Source organism: Aotus nancymaae, unplaced genomic scaffold (genome assembly GCF_030222135.1).
Source record: "Aotus nancymaae isolate 86718 unplaced genomic scaffold, 86718_ANA_hifiasm-v0.15.2.pri h1tg000040l, whole genome shotgun sequence".
In the NCBI taxonomy this organism is placed as follows: Eukaryota; Metazoa; Chordata; class Mammalia; order Primates; family Aotidae; genus Aotus; species Aotus nancymaae.
In genome coordinates, this window is record NW_026988454.1 from 95,249,115 (window position 1) to 95,274,229 (window position 25,115).

The window sequence follows — 25,115 nt, forward strand, 5'->3', positions numbered from 1 at the left end:
GCAGCATACATCTGTAGTTCCAGCTACTCAGAAGGCTGAGGCAGGAGGATTGCTTGAGCTCAGGACGTTGAGACTGCAGTGAGCTGTGTTTGAGACACTGCACTCCAACCCTGGCATTGAAGAGAGAGTCTCTCTCTCTCTCTCTCTCTCTCACTCACTCTCACACACACACGTGCGCGTGTACACATAAACACACACACACACACACACACACACAGTGTTTCATCTCTGAATAGCCCTGGTTCCTGGAGAGGACACAATAGGAAATAGGTTTTATGGTATAGTGGGACTAACCAAAAGTTCCCACTAACAAAGGTTAATGATGTTTTTAGTACAATGCAGTAACCACTTCAGTTTTACTCCAGTGAACACAGGTCATTTTAACCAAATTTAAAATTTCCAACAGGCTGAAACAGACTTCAGTAACCTAGGGGAAGGGGATGCACTGCTTTCTAAGAAAAACCTTTTTTTGATGCCCTTCCTCTTCCCCATCCTGGCATGACGGTGGCGCGGGATACGTGCCCAAGGTTGTGTTATATTCAGAGGCACATGAGGCTATTCGAGAATATGGAAAGAGGTCTAATGGCTTCCTTGTTTCCTATGCTTAGAATGCACTAATCTGCAGAGCTTAATGTATGAGTTGTGGATGGCACAGGGAAGTTGGGACAGAAGGCTAGCTCTAACGAGTTGTTGGGGTGGCCGGGTGTTAGTCTGAAATTTCACTCTCAGGTTTCAGAATCTGAAGATGAAGTAAGGGAAATTCACAGACCAGCCAATGCCTGATAACAGGCGAGAGGTTCAGGGTAGGACTGGGAGAAGAGGAGCTGTCAGAAAAGGTGGTGAGCCATTCGCCCCAGAGCTCTCAGTTGCACCAGAATGCACAGTGGGAGAGAGATTTGTTTGTGAACAAGCCTGAAAAAGGCAGACAACCAAGACAAGATAGGCTCAGAAATTGCTTATCATAGGCTAGGGCAGAAAAGTCTGGAGCTTTCCTGCTGCTTTGCAAGCACTTCCCTGGGACCTGCCTGGGAAGCACAGCCCCTCTTCTCGGTACATTACAGAAAGTCAGGCACTCAGCTAGTAGGCCGGCTAGACAGCAAAAAGTCTCTAAACTAAGTGCCAAAGGTTTACCTGGGGTCTTCCAGACCCTATCATGGTTCTATATGTCATCATACGCTCTGTTTGATTTCGTTGGCACAATCTTTATATCTAGGAAGGCCAACCCGGGCCGGCTGACTGTGTCGGGTGGGATTTCTGCAGGCCAGGCAGTGAGGACGCCATCAGCTATAGATACACACAGGAGACCCACGTTCTATTTCCACTATGCCACTTGCCACTGACCTAAGAGAAATCACTTTAATCCCTGAACCTCAGCTTCCTCATCCTGAAAATGAAAGCGATTCTACTTCCCAGGCCTTCTTGACAGGAGCCTTAGGAGGGTCAAACGGAATAATTCCGGTGACAGCGAAGAACTGGGAGGGACTGTGACTCCAAATTACCAAAGAGAAATAAGTTAAACATGCTCAGCTGGAGTTTTAGGAATTTCCCCCCAATGATCTAACTACAGTCAGGCAGCAGCCCTCCGTATTGATTCTTTCTTATGGACTATCTCACATGCCAGACACCTATGTGCGGCACTCCTCCATCTCCGTGGGCTTCTATTGATGTCTGCCTTGCAGTGAAAGCGCTTTTTGTTGCGGCTGTTCGATACACCCCCAGCACATCAACGCGGCAGCTGGGAGCAGGAGGAGGGATCCCTTCGCTTTCTCCTCTCCTTTCACTCCGAACCCTAGGCATCAGCACCAACGCGCGTAGCCCGGCAAGTTTCCGCACGTGAATGGATTTTCCTGGCTAATCTCCAAAGACCTTGCCTTATTTCACAAAGCGAAGAGAGATGAACGAGCAACACCCCCTCCTGGAGGTCGTGCGCCCCGCGGGGACGCTCCTCCCGCTCCTCCTCCAGCGGTGCAGCTGCCAACTCCCGAGCTTGCTCGCGGTGCCGTTAGCGCCAGACCCGGCGGAGAGCAGGGGCCCCCTCCCCGCCTCCCTCTCGCAGACCCTCTCCGCCAGTAGCAGCGCTGCTGTCTTCCCACAGGAGGACTTGGGAGGACGCTGGAGTCTGCAGCGCCCCCGCCCCCTTGCTTTTTCTTTCTTTCCTTGCTTTGGGATCTTGCTGCTGGAGCCGGGAGAGGTTCTGAGAAGACAAGAGCGAGGGACTGAGCGCAGGCTTCCGCTGCGGCGCGCGAACATAGCCGGGGCCACAACATCTCCGGCGTTCCCTCCCGCTCCTCGCCACCCCGGCGGAAATGTGAAGGAAAGCCCCCAGCGCCGCCGCCCGCCCTCGAAGGCGTCCCGGACAGCGTCCTGGCGGCTCGCGGCTGGAGCCCCTGTCCCCGCAGCACAGAGGGACTGGAGCGGCGAGGTGCACTGGGTGCCTCTTGCCGGCTTCCACTCTTCGGAAAGAGCGCGGTGGGGATCAGCGCCTTCCCAGCACTAGGCACAACTCCAGGACCAGCGGCGCGCGGCTGGACCGAGTCCCGCTTCCCGCCAGCTCACCCGGAGTGGGGTGCAGCCTCTGTTCGCACGCCTGCACCCCTTGTTGCTCTAGCTTGCCCGAACCTGCGGCTCCTTCACGCCCAGGTAGTGAGCCCCGCGGCTCCAGGTCTCTGCAGCGCCCTCCGCCCCGTGGACAGCGCACCCGCCACCACTCCCTAAGTGCGGGCGCCGCCGCCGTCCAAGCTGCGCACTGGGGTCCCTCGGCTCGCCCCGCTCTGGGGTGTCCGAGAGGCCGGGGAGCGTGCACCATGAAGTCCGTGCTGTTCACCCGCTTCTTCATCCTCCTGCCCTGGATTCTAATTGTCATCATCATGCTGGACGTGGACACGCGCAGGCCCGCGACCCCGATCACCCCGCGCCCCTACTTCTCTCCCTACGCGGTGGGCCGCGGAGGCGCCCGACTCCCGATGCGTAGGGGCAGGCCGGCGCACGGGACCGAAAAGCGCAACCAGTCTCGGCCACAGCCGCAGCCCGAGCCGCAGCTGCCCACCATCTATGCCATCACGCCCACCTACAGCCGCCCGGTGCAGAAAGCGGAGCTGACCCGCCTGGCCAACACGTTCCGCCAGGTGGCGCAGCTGCACTGGATCCTGGTGGAGGACGCGGCGGCGCGCAGCGAGCTGGTGAGCCGCTTCCTGGCGCGGGCCGGGCTGCCCAGCACGCACTTGCACGTGCCCACGCCGCGGCGCTACAAGCGGCCCGGGCTGCCGCGCGCCACCGAGCAGCGCAACGCGGGCCTTGCCTGGCTGCGCCAAAGGCACCAGCACCAGCGCGCGCAGCCGGGCGTGCTCTTCTTCGCCGACGACGACAACACCTACAGTCTGGAGCTCTTCCAAGAGGTAGAGGCCGGCCAGCCCCGCTTGGGGGCGAGGGCGGGAGGGGGCCCCGGGGCCGGCCAGGCTGCAGCCACCCGCCCCTTGCGCTCGGGCTGCACTTTTGAGTTCTCAGTTCTCCGTGCGCGCGTTCCGGGCACCGAGAGGAGCCGCTCCTTTGCTGGTAGTCTGCAGCCTCCGCTGGCCGTGGGGGAGGAGGGGGTGTGTGAGAGAGGATCACTGTGGCTCAAGGGGCGAGAGTGTGTTCTGGAGCTTTTCTGTGTGGAGAGTGGGTAAGAGAATAGCACAGGTGTGAGGCGCGGGAATGATTTCCAGGGGCCGGGCTCCTGCCGACCTGAGGATGGAGCCTAGGAGAGAGGAGCTCATGGAGGGACCTGCACCTTAGTGCGGCGGGGGGAGTAGGGGACGGTAGGCTTGGTGTACTCGAGGCTTTTCAGCCCCTACAGGTGTGATTCTAAGTCTAGGACCATATAGGAAGAAAGGTGGAGATAGCCTAGAGAGAAATTTCTCTATTGCAGCCCGCTGGCACGGAAATAGTTGTTAGAAGAAACACTGAATTCTGTGGAGGTCTTTCCTTTTCTCTCTTCCCCACACCTCACAAAAGTCTTTTCTGACCCTCGAGATTACCTTTGTTTTTTCCCCCAGAAAACCCTTTCTGGTAAATAAACTGGTTGTCCCCTGTGGTTATGTCTAAGGCCTCTTTTTGGCGAGTTAGCCAGGACACATTTGGCGGGGCCTTCTGCGACGTCCTGGTGCTCTCCGTGAGGTCCTAAGTGCAGCCAGGCCCCCTACTATTGAGATGGCCTATGCAGTCTCTAGGATGGCTGCGCGCGCGCACACGCACACCCCAGCAGGCACAGGGTTAGAACAGGTGTTCTTCCTTGAGGCTGGTATCTTGCGGTGTGTGTGTGTGTGTGTGTGTGTGTGTGTGTGTGTGTGTGTGTGTGTGTGTGTCTGTGTCTGTGTAGTCTGCAAATGAGACTGAGTTGCATGGGTTTTGTAAGTTTTCTTCTTCCTAGCAGTTACAGCCAAAGAAAATCTCCCTGATTGATTTGACGCTTTGTGAGACTGTGGCTTTCCTACACCTGAAATTTCTTGACATCCTGCTTCAGAGAGACTCCCCCCAGTCCCCCTTCTCTTAAGTTAACTGGACGATGGGAAAATACTATGTGTGAGTTGGACACTGAACTCCTAAAATAATCTATATGTCTGGTGGTCAGATACCCTAACTGCTCCCCACACTTTGATCCTCATCTCTGGGTTGCTTTCTTAACCCCAGAACAGAGCTATGCTGGGCCCTTCCACTTTAATTTTTCTGTGTGGCTTTCAAAAAATTTTGTTAAAGGTAATTGCTGCCTTCATTTCTATTCATCCTCTCTTTCATGAATAAACGGCACAGTAATTGTTCATCTTTTCTTCTCCATCCTTTCACTGCAGAGGGCTTTCTTTCCATGTTTCTCCAGATGAATAAATAAGCCTGGCATTGTATATAGTATGGTCCTTATTTAACCCAAGATTAGAGATACCATCTGATGTTTTTAACTGGGCTTTTAATCCTGCTTTAGTGCTTCCCCCTCAAAAAAAAGTGACTTGCATCTGAAGCAAAGACTGTACATTTCAATGCACCATAATGTTTAAACCGCAAGGTCTTTTTTTTTCTTCTACAACTTGGAAGTTGCCTGTTCTGTGAAAATATGTGGTCTTGTTGAAGTAAAATAGTGCACATTACTGTTAATGAACTTCACTAGATAGTGAAGGAGGAATAATTCAGTTTATTCTGAGCTTCTAGCCTGTTGGTGTGAGGTATTAGATGACTGGAAGAGTTGGCTCATGGAGCAGTGAAATGATTCAAGACACAGCCTTCCTTTGATGCTTCCCAAGCTGAAAGGATGGCTTGGTGGTGGGGGTTATTAAGCAACAGGAGAAAATTCCAGTAAGTTTTTCATTGGTTCATACGGGGGAAATACAAAATGAGGAGAGGGTAGGGGAAAAAAATGGTATTGTCAGAGAGGAAATTATAAAGGAAAACACGCAAAACTTTCAAGACACTAAACTTTTGTACAATTGGAAGTAATGCAGTAATCAAAATAACCTATCTTTAAGAGCATATGCAACTATTTTTTAATGGTGAAGTGTCATATACAAAATATACATTATGTTTGTTGTTTTTGTTGTCATTTTAAGCATGATAGGCATGACATACTTAGAATTTAAGTTTTCTAGCTCCTGGAGGTCACTCCCAGACAGTAATTTTATGACTAGTACCTTTCTCTACCACTCCCCCACCAGCAATGTTTTTGGGCAGATTAGGCCTCTGTGTGACATATATGTAGGCTGATACATTCAGTTTTCTTTGTTATAACCTTTTCCTTGCATGGCAAGCATTATTGAACTCATTAGGTTAGTGGAATTTATGAATTCTTAGTCTTGTACATTTTCCAGAATTTGGAAACCCTTAGGTTTATTAATGAGACAGCCTACCATATATCCATTCTCAGATTAATGATTCCATGTAAATTTCAGTTTAGACATTGCTCTCTGGAGAAAAAGTAGGACCGGATAAAACATTGAAAATCTGCAGCTCCTTGGGGAGAACAAAGCTGCTGATCAGAAATGCTATGGGGCTGAGGCATATATCTCAGCCCTTTATATTGTGCATGCACACCAATTAGTTTTTAAGTAATTCACAGTCCTTAAGGAAAAAATATCCCAAGTCAGGTTTCATCTTTTATTCATGGTGCTTCTAATTTCCATGGTTGATGTTAAAATGGTTAAGATAAAAGGAAGAAAATGAACCAGGTACAAATTAGCTCGCTAAGTATTGGCTGCAAATGAAGGAAAGCAAAGGATGAAAGGTCTCCAAATTAAATTAAAGACGCAACAGTCAATCTGTGTTTAATTATTCCTCCCTGGTAACTGGAATGGTGCTTTGTCGTCTCATACAGCTAACTAATTTTCAGTCTTTCCTTTCACCTGAGCTGCACTGCCAGGAGAGAAGTATTTGCATTGAATACTTTTCTGTTAACAGCCAAATCCATTTGCAAATGAAGTTTAGTGTGAATCTTAGCCACAGAAATGGGGCTTTTCATTGGAGAAGGAGGTGGTAGGGGATTTTCAGTTTTCAAATATCTCAACAGCTACTCCTCTTCTTCCTGTGGCATTGATGGGGTCTTGCACCGTGGATCACAGGTAATCCTGCCTCTCTGCACATCCTATTGATCCACCTCTCTGGAAAAGCGTATTTGCAAAGGATTTAAGCTGCTTTGATACAAGCCACAACTACAGATAAATGTGACTTTATTTTTAGTCATATTTTCAGTAATACTATTGGTCAGATTTCTGGTTTTCACCAGAAAACCTTCAAAGGTTTCTTAAATTTAAAACAGATGTTTTTCAGGTGCAGTTGGTTTCACCTCTGGAAATCAATTGAATTGAAATTAAAAAAAAAAAAAAAAACACTTTGCAAGCAAGAAAAAAAACTTTTAGAAATTTTAAATTTAATGAAATAAGACTGGAAGACAGGCTGGCTCTCAAACACTTAAGGGGTTGTCAAAGGAGTCAGTGATGGAAATTGCATCTAGAAGATGTTTCTGGAAAGTAATGAACTAAGGAAGCCCCTTGCTTGAATATTTGTATACTGGGCAGGTAAAGGAGTTTTGAGGTTTAATTCGGTCTTGCCTTTTTTCAGAAGCATTTGTGTGCTTTCCCCCTTTACCTGCTGCTTATTGGCGCCATAATCCGAAGGATATACGAGTTTCCGATGTTTGGCACTTTTCCCCCTAAATAGGAATTCTATATATGTTCCCTTTCAGGAAACACGAGATTTACCTTTTACCCTTGGTACATTTACTTTCTGTAGGGCAATTATTTTTAAAGTGAAGGAACCTAGAAGATTTTCTTGGATGAAACATTAAAAGACCATTTTACCTGAAATGTGCCCTTTATATTTTATTTCTCTTTCTCTGAAAGCTATTAAGAGTCATGCCATAGGTCTCATAAAATGTGAGAATTTTGTAGAAATGTATATATGAAACTACAGCCAATCTTCTTAGGCTATAAATGTTAGTTTTCTTTACTCTCCCTGGGTGTACAGTATCTGAATTATGGTTCATTTTTGATAGAGTTTTCTTTGGAGACCAGCGTTTTCATTTGGATATTGATATTTTAATGGGCCAGAAATAACAATTTGGGCTTAAAGATGTTCTCTTTTCTGCCTCTTCCTATTGTCTCTTTCCATCATTCTTCCTCCCTCAGCCTACTTTTCACTGATGATTCTGTCTCGTGAATAGACATGAAAACATGTTCGGATTGTTGTTTGGTGCGATGAATGTTGTGTCTTTTAAACATTTAGGCTGTTGCTGCTTCCCTTTTTTCTGTCTACTCCGCTTGCCTCTAAATTACAAGCTAGTAAATTTTCTCTTGTGTGAACAGTGATGGAATAGTAATTGCTTTTAAGGCATGCTGCAAAAGCAAAATAGAAAAACCAAAGTCAATGACAGGTGATATTCAAGTAGTGGTAGGTTTTTTGTTGTCATCGTTTTTTGCACAGAATTCAATAATGTACAGATATGTCTATTTAAATGTTTTGGACCCTGGAATATTCAGTCTGTAAGGTAACACATTATTACATATTTGTTTCACAGTGCTTTTGAAGCATAAAATTTAAGTTTTACATGGATCTCAAATTCTCCCACCAAAACACAAATAAAATTGTTACACCAGTACATAGATAGATAGGTAGGTAGGTTTAGAATAGATCTCCAAAGCACAGAAATAAAACTAAGATAATTCATTGTTCATGCCTGGCAATTTTTGCATACAATTTTAAATAAATGTTAATAATACCCTTTATCATGGATATAAGCAAAATGTAGTTGACATAAACTGGGCATTTACTATAGGCAAGGAAATACCCTTAGGGTTTTACATGTATCATTTAATCTTCATAACACCCTGAGATAGATAATAGTACTGTGTCTGGTTTTTTTTTTTTTTTTTGTACTAATGCTAATACTTAGTTATGAACCCAGTCCTTTGGTAAGTACAGAAGACTTAAACAAATGCAACCTGACTGTAATATAGTTGTTTACCTCTGATCTATATAATCAGTATCCCCTTTTTAACGGAAGCCCTAGGAAGTAACTTGAAAACGTCGTGTGGCTATTATGCAGTAGAGACAGGATTTTGAACCGAAGTGCCCTGGTTCTAGCGCCTGCATTATTGACTGTCCTGAAACTCATGTCATTTAATACATACAGTCACATAAAAATATGTCATTGTCATAATAATTAAAGCACCCCATTAGCAGGAGCCTTGTGATATTATTACTGTCTTCTGCCATGCTTAAATTCAGGTCTGTCTTCTTGGTTATGTCAACTCTTAACTTTCTCTTTTAACCTTTGTTACTTTTTTCCTTTTTGTTGTTAATGTTTTAAAGTGACAAATAAAAATTATATATTAATACATTTGTTGTGTAGACTATGATGTTTTGATATAGGTATACATTGTGGAATTACTAAAGCTAATTAATATATTCATTATCTTACAAATTTGTCATTTTTGTGTGTGTGGTGAAAACATTTATAATATACTCAGCAATTTGCAGGTGTACCATATATTGTTAATAACTGTAGTCACCAATTTGTGGTGCAGTTGATCTTCTAAATTTATTCTTCCTAACTGAAATTTTGTATCCTTTGACCAAACATTTCCCCAATTCCCGCCCCTGCTTTTTTTTCCCCTGATAATATTTGGTCTTATGAAAATTTTATCTCATCTCTTACTATCTCTAATTTATAGACCATTTGTTATTTAGATTATTTTTACAAGCTAGATAAAAGCTGCCAAGTTAGTATATAAACTGTAGTCTTTTGTTTTTTAAACTATGTATTCTTGTGAATAAGAATTGATAACTTCTATAGATGTTAAAATTAAGTTTTAACTCATTTACTATGTATGCATTAGCAATTCTGTCTCCTAGGCCTGTATCCTGTCAGCGTGTCAGGTTAGGCAGAACTGAATGGAAGAATAATTTTCAGAGTAGAATGGGAGAAGATATGGTACTATGTGAAGCAGGCTCAGGGGTTTATTCTTAGGACAGAGGAGAGGAGCTGGGGGCCTGAGCCAATTTGTGCTGAAGCTAATGTGGCTGAGGCGGCCCCTTCTGGGAACAGAGATGTGCTTGGAGGAGCTTTGGTTCACCTTACCAGTGTGTCCCTTATGCTAGCTGCTGTAGGCAGCCGCTCACTTGTTGGTAGAAGGTTTGTTAATTTTCTTCTCTGATTTCTTCTGAGATTAAGAATTTCCTTGGATTAAAAATAAATCATTGGTTAAATCTTTTTGCATGTTAAAAAGCAAACAAAAAAATTTGGAGGTGGCTTTGCTGAGGAGGACAGCCATGTTCTCCAGCAGAAGTCAGATTGGATCTTTCTCCAAAAAACAAGTAAAAACTCAGTAGTTTGTTTATTCTTCTTATTATTTTTTTACATGTTTTTAACTTTTATTTCTGGTTTGGGGGTATATGTGAAGGTTTGTTATCTAGGTAAACATGTGTCACAAGGGTTTGTTGTACATACTATTTCATCACTCAGGTATTAAGCACAGTACCCAATAGTTATCTTTTCTGCTCTTCTCTCTCCTCTCACCCTACACCCTCAAGTAGACTCCAGTGTCTGCAGTTCCCTTCTTTGTGTTCATAAGTTCTTATCATTTAGCTCCCAGTTAAAAGTGAGAGGGTGTGATATTTGGAGCTCTCTTAGTTTTCTAAGGATGATACTCTCCAGTTCCATTCATGTACCCACAAAAGACATGATCTCATTATTTTTTATGGCTGCATAGTATTCCACGGTACATATGTACCACATTTTCTTTATTCAATCCATCACTGATGGGCATTTAGTTTTATTCCATATCTTTGCTATTGTGAATAGTGCTGCAGTGAACATTCATGTGCATATATCTTTATAGCAGAATGATTTCTATTCCTCTGGGTGTATATCCAGTTACGGGATTGCTGTGTCGAATGGTACTTCTTCTTTTAGCTCTTTGAGGAATTGTGATATTGCTTTCCACAATGGTTGAACTAATTTAAACTCCCATAAACAATATATGTGTTCCCTTTTCTCTGCAACCATACCAGCATTTGTTGTTTTTTTTTTTTTTTTTTGACTTTTTAATAATAGCCATTGTGACTGGTGTGAGATGGTATCTCATTGTGGTTTTGATTTGCATGTCTCTAATGATCAGTGATATTGAGCTTTTTTTCATATGCTTGTTGGCCGCATGTATGTCTTCTTTTGAAAAAGTGTCTGTTCATCCTTTGCCTGCTTTTTAATGGGATTGTTACTCTCTTGTAAATTTTTAAAGTTCCTTATTGATGCTGGAAATTAGACCTTTGTCAGATGCATGGCTTGCAAAAGTGTTCTCTGATTCTGTAGGCTGTTTACTCTGATAAGTTTTTTTTTTTTTTTTTTGCCGTGCAGAAGACCTTAAGTTTAATTAGATCCCACTTGTCAATTATTGCTTTTGTTGCAATTGCTTTTGGTGTCTTTGTCATGAAATCTTTGCCTATTCTTATGTTCAGTATGGTATTGCCGACATTGTCTTCCAGAGTTTTACAGTTTTGGGTTTTACATTTAAGTCTTTAATCCATCATGAGTTGATTTTTGTGTATGGTGTAAGGAAGAAATCCAGCTTCAATCTTCTGTATGTGGCTAGCTGGCTACCCCAGAGCCATTTACTGAAAAGGGAGTCCTTTCCCCATTGCTTTTTTGTGTGTGTCAGCTTTGTCAAAGATCAGATTGTCATAGATGTACAGCCTTATTTCTGGGCTCTCTTGTGTCTTCATTTATACATATGTACAAATGTACTATTTATACATATTTGTACATAGGTGCACACATTTACGTCTACATTTATTTCTCTACTCAACACTACAGTTTTTTTTCCCTTCTACATCTGTAAATTTTTTCTTGTTTCGTGAAAAACCTGGCTCCCACTGTCCTTAATACACATTTATTTGATCAACCCTTTTGTATATATCCATTCTCCTGTTTTTGCTGCTTAAAACTGGCCCTACAATGATGACTGCCTCGCCTCGTTTGGCTCTAAAACCCCACTTGAAGACATTTGCCCCTCCCCTCCCCAGGCATTCTCCTCATTCTGCTTGAGCACCTATGACCTTTTCTGGGTCACTGTCACACACACAGCCTCCTCTTCTCCTAAGGATGATGCCATCTTCATGCTACTTGGATTCCAACACACCATGTAGGCTGTAGGGATGACTCCTCCACTCTGCTCAGACTCTGACCTTCCAAGCTAGGTGGTTGCCACTCCCTACCCTGGACTCTCGCACCAAGCTAGGGGCTGTTGCTACCCACCCCCATGCTCAGATGCCCTCTTTTTTTTTTTTTAACATAGTGTTTAAAGTTCTGTCTCCGTAGGTGGAAGAGATGGATTGCTTGTTTTTTTCAGGTTTGTCAAAGATTGGATGGTTGTAGATATGTTGTGTTGCCTCCGAGGCCTCTGTTCTGTTCCATTGGTCTATATCTCTGTTTTGGTATCAGTACCATGCTGTTTTGATTAGCCTTGCAGTATAGTTTGAAATCAGGTAGTGTGATGCCTCTGGCTTTGTTCTTTTTGCTTAGGATTGTCTTGGCTATGTGGGCTCTCTTTTGGTTCCATATGAAGTTTAAGGTGGCTTTTTCCAGTTCTGTGCAGAAGGTCATTGGTAGCTTTATGGTGATAGCATTGAATCTGTAAATTACTTTGGGCAGTATGGCCATTTTCACGATATGGATTCTTCCTAACCATGAACATGGAATGTTTCTCCATTTGTTTGTGTCCTCTCTTATTTCATTGAGCAGTGCTTTGTAGTTCTCCTTGAAGAGGTCCTTTACATCCTTTGTTAGTTGTATTCCTAGGTATTTTATTCTCTTTGTAGCAATTGTGAATGGGAGTTTGTTCTAGATTTGGCTCTCTTTAAGTCTGTTATTGGTGTATAGGAATGCTTGTGATTTCTGCACGTTGATTTTGTGTCCTGAGACTTTGCAAAAGTTACTTATCAGTTTAAGGAGATTTTGGGCTGAGATGATAGGGTCTTCTAAATATACAATCATGTCATCTGCAAATAGAGACAATTTGACTTCCTCTTTTCCTAATTGAATATCTTTTTTTTTTCTTGCCTAATTGCTCTGGCTAGAACTTCTAATACTATATTGAATAGGAGTGGTGACAGAGGGCATCCTTGCCTAGTGCCGGATTTCAAAGGGAATGCTTCTAGTTTTTGCCCATTCAGTATGATACTGGCTGTAGGTTTGTTGTAAATAGCTTTTATTATTTTGAGTTATGTTCCTTTGAAACCTATTTTATTGAGAATTTTTAGCATAAAGGGCTGTTGAATTTTGTCAAAGGACTTCTCTGCATCTATTGAGATAATCGTGGTTTTTGTCTTTGGTTCTGTTCATGTCATGGATTATATTTATAGACTTGCGTATGTTGAACTAGCCTTGCATCCCCAGAATGAAGCCTACTTGATTGTGATGGATAAGCTTTTTGATGTGCTGTTGCGATTGGTTTGCAAATATTTTATTAAAGATTTTTGCATCTATGTTCATCATGGATATTGGCCTGAAGTTTTCTTTTATTTTGTTGAGTCTCTGCCAGGTTTTAGTATCAGGATGATGTTGGTCTCATGAAATGATTTGGGAAAGATTCCCTCTTTTTGTGTTGTTTGGAATAGTTTCAGGAGGAATGGTACCAGTTCCTCTTTGTATGTGTGGTAGAATTCGGCTGTGAACCCATCTGGACCTGGACTTTTTTTGGTTGGTAGGCTTTTTTTTTTTTTTTTTTTAAATTCTGTGAAGAAAGTCAATGGTAGCTTGATAGGGATAGTATTGAATCTATAAATTACTTTGGGCAGGACTTTAACTTTTTCAATAGACCTTGGATAAGGCGGGTAGTAAATTGATAGGAAAACTATAGATAAGTGTGCATCTAGTTGTAGCAAAGAAGAGGCAATATAGACTTTTGTGGATCCTTTACAGCACCTGATATCATATTAAATTATATGGTACCTGAATACGTATTTCAGTTGTTTGTTTCTCCCACTAGAATACCAGGGTAGGAATTTTCTTTTGTTTACTGTTATGGCTCTAGTTTCCAGAGCAGTGCCTAGCATATAAGGAATGCTCATTAAATATTTTTTGAATGAATGAATTATAAGACACTTCAAAGCTGAAGGAATTTATTATAATCCTAGAAAGGAGTCCTGCACAGAGATTGTCAATCAAATCATAGTTTTGAAGTCTGTGTTGTATGTCTAAGATTATATTGAGCCCTTTAAACAGAACCTGGAAGATAAATGAGGTCTCTTCTGATTCTAAGAGCTTTTATGCTAAAAGAAAAGAGAATGTCATGAGTATTTATGTATATAGCAAGGCATTACCATCAACAGCCATCAAAAGGGGGAGGTTTGTCAAGGTGGTTGTGAGTCAGTTAAGTATTTGGCCTCTTCACACATGTGAGAGGCTGGAGGCTGGTGGGAGCTCACATAGTCACAACAGCCCATGTTCAAATCCAGCTTCGCTACTTAGTGTTTGCATTCCATTGACAAGAGTTGGCTGTCTTGAGTGATTGTTTTAAGTACTGAACTATAGGCAAGTAATAAATATTAGTTCTTTTCACCTTGTTCTCTCCATTTTGGGTGACTGCCCTAATTGAGGGTATCCCAGATAACTTCACTGTCTTGGTTTGTTAAATGCCTCTAAATGTTCTGCTCTGACATCCGGACTATGCTTCCAGAGGCTTGGGGAGAGGAGGAGGTAAAGGTACTTGACTTTCCCAAATTAGTCTGTACCCAAGTGGAACTGCATAAATTGGGTACCTTAATTACACCATTGGGTGTTACTAGAGTGATTAGAGGGACAAGAGTTAAATAGGGCTTGTCTACAGAGAGTCCTGGGAGGAAGTGAGATGTGAGAGCATCTAAAGGACATTTTAGGTGGAGAGGAGGTGAAGGGTGTTCTCTTGTGAGTTCTGACTTCTGATGCTGACTCATAAATGTGAAAGCTAGGAAGCTGGCTAACACATAGCTCAGAGCAGGATGCTAACCCAGCTCACTGCAACCTCTGTCTCCCGGGTTCTAGCGATTCCCCTGCTTCAGCCTCCTGAGTAGCTGGGATTACAGGTGCATGCCACCATGCCTGGCTAATTTCTGTATTTTTAATAGAGGCAGGGTTTCAACATGTTGGCCAGGTTGGTCTCAAACTCCTGACCTCAGGTGATCCACCCACCTCGGCTTCCCAAAGTGCTGGGATTACAGGTGTGAGCCACCATGCCTGGCCCTGGGTGTGGTTTTTAATGACTATATAATCCCAGGTCCCAGTGTGGACCTAGGGCATAGTTGCTACATGATAACAGTGATTAGCACTGGCACAAATGAATGAATCAAAGAGATACTATGTTACAAAGGAGAGGGAAGTTTAATAGAAAGGAATGAAATCGATTTTCTTAAGCACATGATTAGAAACAATAGTATAAGGTCATTTCCTGGGGTGGGAAGCTTAGGAGTATTCTTCTGTCCAGCACCCTATTGGAGGAGGTAGAGAGGATCCCAGATGCCAGCCTTCTCTGTGTCCATCCTTCTCCTAGCCTTCTCAGGGGACACTGAGCCCCTTGCTGGGCTTCAAGTGACTGGTGCTTTTTGGAAAGTCCCATATGCTTGTTTCTGTTTTTTTAAACATTGCTTACGTTTTTATAAATAAAAACATTCTAAAGCTCATTTAGTAGTGCCAGAATGAGAAAAATGTAGCGGGGCAGGGAGGGGTGGAGAGACAGAGAGAGAGAGAGAGTGTGAGTGAGTCAGTGAGTGTGTGTGTGTGTGTATGTGTGTGGGGTTTTACCTACCTGTGTGGTTGCCTCCTTGCCTGTGAATGCAGTGGCTGCTTTCCTTGTTCCTTCTCCACAGACTCTGCACCCTTCATTTCAATTTCTGGCAAGAATTGTGATCAGATCCAGGGGTCTGATGCAGTGGTCCCCCAAATTTTTGGATCACATAATTTCTAAAATAATTCTGTAAAATTAATCCTCTGGGATCTTTTTAAAATTGATATGTACATTTTAAAAGTCATTTTAAAGTGTTGCAAAGCATGCATTGTAAATGTTGGCATTTGTAATGAAACTTAAATATATCTAGTAGATTCTATAAATATTGTTAATGGTTTTATACCCACCACCATTCATTTAATAAACATACTTTTCAATGACATTTGGATGGAGATATACATATATATATATGTATATTATTTTTTATTAAAGTGAGACAGGCTCTCTCTCTGCTGCCCAGACTGGAGTGTAGTGGCACAATCACAGCTTATTGCAGCTTCAACCTCCTTTGGTCAAGCAGTTATCCTGCCTCAGCCTCCTGAGTAGCTGGGACTACAGGCACATGCCACCATGCCTGGCTAATTTTTTAATTTTTTTTTTCTTTTTTTGTAGAGATAGGGTCCTCCTATGTTTCCCTGGCTGGCCTTGAACTCCTGGCTTCAAGTAGTCCTTCCGCCTCACCTTCCCAAAGTGCTAGCATTAGTGGTGTGAGCCACCACACCCAGCTACGTTTGGATATTTTATATTGCTCTTTTTTTTCTATCTTTATTCCTCCTCATAATTTTATCATAATATTTTGAGGTTCAAGGTTATCTCCCTGTCACACGTATCTACAATGACAAAAAGAATATAGATAGAATTTAAAGTTTTAAAATCCTGTGGCCTCTGTCTTAGAAAAGCTTTAGGATTGACTTACCATTACAATTAGTATTGGTAAACAACTAATCAAAACAACAATAAATGTTACAGGGTTGGGTAATTAACTATTAAACATAAAAGCTACATTTATTAGAAATTGATTTCTTAGTGATGGATGGAACATTTTGTTGTTGATTATATATTCTGTATTCATTGACGAATATTACAGATTGCTAGAGATAGAATTTAGTATAAATTTCATACCTATTAGGTTAACTTTTTTTAATGTAAAGTAATTAAGGTGGGAAGCATTTCTTACAGCAGTGTTCCTCAATCTTTTGAACCCTCAAGCTTTAAGCCAAAAATTACGTGGTGATCTTTCAGCAAAAACTATTTTAATGATTTATTAATGATATTAGGTCCTCTTCAGTTTTGTGGAATGCAAATAATTAGAAACCTCTGGTTGCCCTAAAGGATTTATTACCCATTCATTAGACACATTAGCTTTCTTAATAAAGATAGCAATATTTCTGATTACCTTTGTTTGGTGCCCTGCAGGTTTTACTGTGTGGGACAATGCATTTAATAACAATACAGGCTGGGTGAGCAGTCAGGCCCTTTGTGAAGTGAGAGAAGGGTGATGTGAAGCAGGGTGGGGCGGGGCGTGGGAGAAGAATGGAGAACCTGTCCCTGTCCAAGTAAATCAGTTTTAGGAAAGCTTATGCCATATATAGGGATGCCAAGGGTCTGAGAATTTATTCCCTAACTTAAAGCTATCTGCATTCACATATTCCATGGAGTTGTCTACATTCAGGTACCATGTACTCGCAGTCTGAAAAACTGCTGTTTTGGTAGAAAGAGCATAAGGACCTGGAAGATGTGGCCTCCAGTCCTGGCTGAACCAAAGGCTTCCATGACCTCAAGGGAACTGACTAGTGCTTTTTAAAGTTTTTTACTGTGTGCTGGGTCCCACCCTTGGCATTCAGATGTGTGTATGTGTTGCTGTTTAATTTTCATCGTCTGCTTTACAAATGAGGAAAAGCCCCAATATCCACCTTCCTCATAGGACCTGATGATAATGCATAGGGTTGTGAGAATTAAACAAGGTGACAGATGTGTAAAATGGGTGAATAGAGTAACTTCACTCTCCCTTTGTACATCTCGCAGGACTCTGGGGCAACAGGAGCTGTGGAAAGGCTCCAGAAGACAAGATATCACAAAGCCACTAGCTACTGTAGCTGTACCAATCCTGACAGTCATAGTGGCCCCAAGGTGCCACTCTGTTGGCTGATGGGAATGCAGATTTAAGTATGGTCCATATGTGGACGTGTTGTTTTTCGTCTAAATAAACTTGGCATTGCAAGATGGAAATGCCAGTATCATTTTTAAAGGTCAAATGACAGTTTGGGGAGATTTTTATAACTTTGATAAGTTCCTCAGCTACATCTGTTCACACTGGCAAGAGTGCTAGAGACATTCTTGAGAAGTCTTTTATATCAAAGGAGCTGCAGCCTTGCTCTGCAGAAAAGCTCTGATGACAGTCATCACAGTGTTTGGGGCTCATGCTCTAACTGTTAATTATTTTCATTTTTAATGAAAATTTCTTTTAACTTTCTTCATTCTTCTTTAATGAGTTTAACTGTTTGCCTCTACCTTTGCTTCCTGCTGTGTATGCTGATAAGACAGGTTTTGGGGTTTTTATGTTTTCTGGTCTTGCTTTTCCCCTTTGTTTTAGGATTTTAAAAAAGGTTAAGAGGTTGGGTTGACAGTGCATACAGTTTCTGCTTTACAGCAATCCCTGCTGTTCCTCTGGAAATTGGTTGATTGTCCTATAGTTTAAAATGTAGGTGTGGTTCATTTCATTGGCTCTTGTAAATCCAGTGACATTTGAAAGTATGTGCCAGCCAGGCATGGTGGCTCACACTTGTAATCCGAGCACTTTGGGAGGCTCAGGCAGGAGGATGGTTCGAGCCTAGGAGTTCAAGACCAGCCTGGGTAACATCATGAGATCCTACATTTACAAAAAAAATTTTCATTGTTGGGTGTGCTGCATGTGCCTGTACCCCCAGCTACTCAAGAGGCTGAGGTGGGAGGATTGTTTGAGCCCTGGAGTTTGAGGCTATGGTGGTCTATGATTGCTTCACTGCACTACAGCCTGGGTGATAGAGTGAGACCCTGTGTCAAAAAAAAAAAAAAAAGTTCATGTCTATTCTGTTTTTTGTTATTTTTATTTCCTCTAAACATGAAGAAAAGCACTGGGAAGAACAAAAATTGAGTATTCCTGTTTTTTTTATTGCAGTAAAATATACATTTGCCATTTTACATTTACCCTGATAACCTTCAGTGTGGTAAAAATGTACATTCACCATTGTTCATTTAATCTGATAACCTCTAATCTCCTTTCTGTTTCCATGAGTTAGGTACCTCATATAAGTGGAATCATATCCTATTTATACTTTTGTATCTGGTTTATTTCACTTAATGCCCTTAAGGTTCAGTTACATTGTAGCATGTATCAGGATTTAATTCCTTTTTGGGGCTGAATAATATTCTATTATATGTATGTTCCAGAGTTTGCTTAACCATTTATCTCTCTTTTGTTTTTTTTTTTTTGAGACAAGGTCTTGCCATGTCGCCCAAAATAGAATGCGGTGGCAGATCCCGGCTCACTACAGCCTCCATCTCCTGGGTTCAAGCAATTCTCCTGCCCCAGGCTCTCGAGTAGCTGGGGTTATAGGAGCCCACCACTGTGCCTGGCTAATTTTTGTATTTTTAGTAGACACAGGGTTTCACCATCTTGGCCAGGCTGGTCTCGAACTCCTGATGTTGTGATTCACCCACCTCAGTCCTATTTATTTCTTGATGGACACTTGTGTTGCTTTCACATTTTACCTATTGTGAATAATACTGGTATAAATAGTAGTGTACACATAATCTGTTTGAGTCCTTGCTTTCCATTCTTTTGAGTATATATACATATAAACTATAACTATAAACTAAATTTCTTCCAAAGTTAGCTTGACACAATCCCAGGAATGACTAAGGGCATTTGGAGGGTAAAGGCAAGATGGGAGCTGGTTAGATCAGATCTTTCACTGTCGTAATTGTCTCACTGTTTTAAGTTTTGAAAAGGCAATTGCATAGGGTTTATTTCTGGATGCTCTATTCTATTCCATTGGTCTGTATGGCTATCTTTATGCCAGTACCACACTGTTTTGATTAATGTAGTTTTGTTGTAAGTTTTGAAATTGGGAAGTGTGATTTATTTATTCTTTTCAAGATTCTTTTGGCTATTCAGGGTGCCTCAAGATTCCATATGAATTTTAGATTGCATTATTCTGTTACTGCCAAAAACATCATTGGGATTTTGATAGAGATTGCATTGACTCTGTATTCTTTAGTAGTATTGACATCTTAGCAATATTAACTCTTCTAATCTATAAATGTGGAATTTTGTTCCATTTATTTATGTGGTCTTTAATTTCTTTCATCAGTGTTTCATAGTTTTCAGCATCTATGGTTTTTGCCTTCTTGGTTAAGTTTATTTGTAAGTATTATTTTTGATGCTGATTTTATTTTTAAAATTTTGGGGGGAAGTATTAATACAAATTTATGGGTTACAAGCGCAATTTTGTTGTTTGTATAGATTATATAGTGGTGATGTCAGGGTTTTTATGGTATCCATCACTCAAATAACTTTCACTGTACCCATTAAGTATACCCCACTCCCACCTGTTAAGTTTTAATAAGTTAGCTTTACTCTCTGTCCTATATCTGAAAAATGTCAGATACTACTAACAGAACTAAAAAATGCAGGACTGAGAGAAACTTTAAGTACATACAACAATATAAACAAATCTTAAAAATATGATACAGCATAGAAAAATGGAAACCAAAACCTATTCCACAATGCCATTCAGTACTTCTAAATTACTACACAGAAAGTGTTACACATTTCACAAGAAGGTATATGAATAGCACACACACATTATCAATAAAATAATACAGTGTTTTCTGAATTATCTACCTCTGAGACGTTTCTAAGCAGGGTTTTATTACTGATTGATTGTGAAAATTGTCATACAGTATCTTATTAACTTGCCTGAGGCCACACAGCTAATTAGTGGTGGATCTGAGATTGGATTGCTAGGAGCTAGATTCACAGATCCAACACTGCACTTTGCTTTTTCTTTATTGGAAAGAATGTCTATCTCTCATTGATTTTTTTCCTTCTTAATTATACTTCCTTTATTTTTAGTTTAATTTTCTCTTCTTTTTTTAGTTTCTTGGGATAAAAACTTAGATCTTTGATTTTTCTACCTTTCTTCTTTTCAATGTTTGTTATGCTTAAAGCTTTACACTTTACCGTAGGCATTGTTTTGGTGCATCCCACGTATTTTAATGCTGCATTTTAATATTCAAAATATTTTCTAATTTCTATTCATTTATTTGTTCATTTAAAAATAATTGTACTAAATAATATAAAATGGGATAATTTTGAAATATTTAGTATTTTCATATATCTGGTTTTGATTTCTAGTTTAAGTCTATGTGATTTGAAAATATAGTTTCACTCAATTGAAATTTATTGGTTTACTTTATATTCCTGCCTTTGGTTGATATTGGTGTGTGTTGCATGTACACTTAAAGAACATTTATTCTGCAGTTGTTGAATACAGTGTTCTATATTTGTCAAGTAGGTTGAGTGCTGCTCAAATGTTCTATATCCATATGGATATTTCATGTGCTTATTCTATAAAATACAAACTGTTAATGTTTCTGATTAGAACCAGAAGACTTTTACCTTTTAAATCTATTTTTTACTTTATGTATTTTGAAGTATGTTATTTGGTGCCTACACACTTGGATTTTTTTCTTGATGAGTTGATTCTTTTATTATTATAAAATGTCCTTCAGGTACCCTGCTCTCACAGACATATATGCGTCTTGCTGTACCTGTGCTTCTGCTGGCGTGCATACACAGGCATGGATCCTGCTGCCACCACCCTGGTGAAGCAGTGGCTAGCACCCCCATGAAAGAATTGTTACCAGCACACTGGGAATACCTTACCTCCAGAGTGCAGCAGCTTTCTAACCTCTATGGGCTAGAGAACAAAGTTAGGAGGCCTAGTACCAGCCCACCAGGGCTACAACACACAGCCCAGGAGTGATGAGCTGAGACTTGGTGCCCTGAAACCGTCAAGAAAGGAAGCCAGTCAACTGAACCCATGTTATACCACAATCAAACCCTCAAGAATATCAAAGAATATAAAAATAAAAGGTTCTAATCAAAGGATAGTAACTTCAAAGATTAAAGGAATGTCGGCCCACACAGTTGAGAAAGGACTAATGCAAGAACTCTGCCTATTCAAAAAGTCAGAGTGCCTCTTACTTTCAGACAACCCCACTGGTTTCCTATCAATGGTTCTTAACCAAACTGAAATGGCTGAAATAACAGACATAGAATTGAGAATCTAGATAGGAACAAAGATCATTGAGATTCAGGAGAAAGTTGAAACCCAATCCAAGGAATCTAAGGAATCCAATAAAACAATACAAGAGATGAAACAAAATAGCCATTTTAAGAAAGAATCAAACTGAACTGATAGAGCTGAAAAACTCACTATAAGAATTTCATAATGCAATCACAAGCATTATTAACATCAGAATAAACTATTAACATCAGAACAGACCAAGCTGAGGAAAGAATCTCAGAACGTGAAGACTGATTCCTCAAATCAACTCAAACAAAAATAATAAAAAAAAGAATTAAAAAGAGTAAACAAATTAAAAAGAATAAACAAATTAAAAAGTAAACCAAGAAATATGGGATTATGTAAAGAAACTAAATCTGTAATTCATTGACATCCTTGAAATAGAGGGAGAGAAAGCAATTTTTCCAACCTTGCTACAGAGGCCAACATTCAAATTCAGGAAGTGCAGAAAACTCCTGTGAGATACTATATAGGATGGCCATCCCCAAGACACATAGGCATCAGATTCTCCAAGGTCAACATGAAAGAAAATATACTACAGGCAGCTAGAGAAGAGGGGCAGGTCAAGTACAAAAGGATTCACATGAGGATAACAGCAGACCTTTCAGCAGAAACACTATAAGCCAGGAGAGATTGGAGGCCTATATTCAGCATTCTTTAAAAAAAAATTCCAACCAAGTATTTCCTGTGCAACAAGACTAAGCTTAATAAGCAAAGGAGAAACAAGATCCTTTTCAGACAAGCAAATGCTAAGGGAATTCATTACCACCAGACCTGCCTTACAAGAGGTCCTTAAGTGAGTGCCAAATACGGAAACAAAAGATCGTTACTGGCCACCACAAAAATATACTTAAGGACTAGACCTTTGAACACTATAAAGCAACTACACAATCAAGTCTGCATAATATCCAGCTGGCATCATGATGACAGGATCAAATCCACATATATCAATATTAACATTAAAAGTAAACAGGCAAAATGCCCCACTTAAAAGGTACAGAATGGCAAATTAGATAAAGAAATAAGACACAATGATAGGCTGTCTTCAAGAGATCCATGTCACCTGCAGTGATGCCCATAGGCTTAAAATAAAGGGATAGAGAAAAATCTACCAAGTAGGGAAAAGAAAACAGGGGTTGCTATTCTAATTTTAGACAGACTTTAAACCAACAATGATCAAAAAGGACAAAGACAAAAAGACATAATCATAAATGGTTCAATTCAACAAAACTTAACTATCCTAAATATACATGTACCCAACACAGGAACATGCAGATTCACAGAACAAGTTCTTAGAGACCTATGAAGAGATGCAGATAACCACACAATAACACTGGGAGACTTCAATACCTCACTAACAGTAGTTGATCATCATGGCAGAACACTATCAGAGATATTTGGGACCTGAACTTAATATTTGACCAAATGGACCCAACAGACATCTACAGAACTCTCCACCCCAAAACAACAGAATGTACATTCTTCTCATTGCCACATGGCACATACTCTAAAGTCAGCCACACAATCAGCCATAAGTCAATTCTTAGCAAATTCAACACCACCAAAATCACACTAACCACACTTTTGGATCACAGCGTAACAAAAATAGAAATCAGTCCCAAGAAGATCACTCCAAATATACAGTTACATGCAAATCAAACAACCTACTCCTGAATGACTTTTAGGTAAACATTGAAATTAAGGCAGAAATTAAGAAATTTTTTGAAACTATTGAGAATAAAGATAAAATATACCAAAATCTCTGGGACACGGCTAAAGCAGTGTTAAGAGAGAAGTTTATAGCACTAAATACCCCCATCAAAAAGTTAAAAAGATCTCAAATTAACAGCCTAACATTGCTCCTAGAGGAACTAGAAAAACAAGGCAAAACAACCTCAAAGCTAGTAGAAGACAAGAAATAACCAAAATAAGAACAGCACTGAATGAAATTGAGATATGAAAAATCATACAACAGATCAATGAAACCAGAAGTTGGTTCTTTGAAACAATAAGATGGATAAACCACTGGTGAGACTAATCAAAAAAGAAAGAAGATCCAAATAAACTTAATCAGAAATGACAAAGAGGATATTACTATCAACCCTACAGAATTGAAAAAAAAAAACTGAAAAAGACTATTACAAACACCTCTATGCAGACAAACTAAAAAATGTACAAGAAACAGATAAATTTGTGGAAATATACAACCTCCCAAGATTGAACCAGGAATAAATTGAAACCCTGAATAGACCAATAACAAGTTCCAAAATTGAATCAGTAATAAAAAGCCTACCAACCAAAAAACCTCTGGACCAGATGGATCCACAGCCAAATTCTGCCAGATGTATAAAGAAGAGCTGGTACCATTCCTACTGAAACTATTCCAAAAAAGTAAGGAAGAGGGACTCCTCCCTAACTCATTCTGTAAGGCCAGCATCATCCTGATATAAGGCCATGATCATCCTGATACCGAAACCTGGGAGAGACACAACAAAAAAAGAAAACCTCAAGCCAATATCCTTGACAAACATAGATGCAAATATTCTCAACAAAATACTAGCAAACTGAAATCAGCAGCACATCAAGAAACTAATCCACCATGATTCAAGTAGGCTTTATCCCTGGGATGTGAGATTGGTTCACTATATTCAAATCAATAAATATGATTCATCACATAAACAGAACTAAAAAGAAAAGCCAATTGATAATCTCAATAGATGCAGAAAAGGCTTTCAATAACATTCAACACCGCTTATGTTAGAAACTTTCAACAAACTAGGCATTGAAGGAACATACCACAAAATAATAAGAGCCATCTGTGAAAAACCACAGCCAACATCATACTGAAACAACAAAAGCTAGAAGCATTCCCCTTGTGGAATAAGACAAGGATGCCCACTATCACCACTCACATTCATCATACTACTGGAAGTCCTAGGCAGAGCAATCAAGCAAGAGAAAGAAAGAAAAGGCATCCAAATAGGAAGAGAGAAAGTCAGACAATATGATTTTATACCTAGAAAATTCTATAGTGTCTGCCCAAAAGCTCCTAGATTTGACAAACAACTTCAGCAAAGTTGCAGTATACAAAATCACTGTGCAAAAATCAGTAGCATTCCTTTATACCAACAACATCCAAGCTGAGAGCCAATCATGAACACAATCCCATTCATTATAGCCACACACATGAAAAAAATACCTACAAATGCAGCTAACCAGGAAGGTAAAATATCTCTAGATTGAGAATTGCAAAACAGTGCTGAAAGAAATTGGACAACACAAACAAATGGAAAAATATTCATTCCATGCTCATGGATAGGAAGAATCAATGTTGTTAAAGTGGGCATGTTGCCCAAAGCAATTTACAAATTCAGTGCTATTCCTTTCAAATTACCAATGATATTTTTCACAGAATTAGGAAAAACTATTCTAAAATTCAGACAGAACCAAAAAAGGGCCCGAATAGCCAAATCAATCCTGATCAAAAAGA

The 25,115-nt window shown here is 40.6% G+C and overlaps 1 protein-coding gene across 1 annotated transcript in view; it reads left to right on the top strand.

The window, feature by feature from the left end:
* Positions 1–2,172: 2,172 nt before the first annotated feature.
* B3GAT2 (beta-1,3-glucuronyltransferase 2) overlaps positions 2,173–25,115 on the top strand; it is a 96,870-nt gene continuing 73,927 nt past the window's right edge. The window contains exon 1 of the mRNA XM_012471868.3: positions 2,173–3,395. Within this exon, the coding sequence (XP_012327291.1) occupies positions 2,805–3,395 (591 nt within the window). The 5' untranslated portion in view covers positions 2,173–2,804. The remainder of the gene's footprint in view (positions 3,396–25,115) is intronic.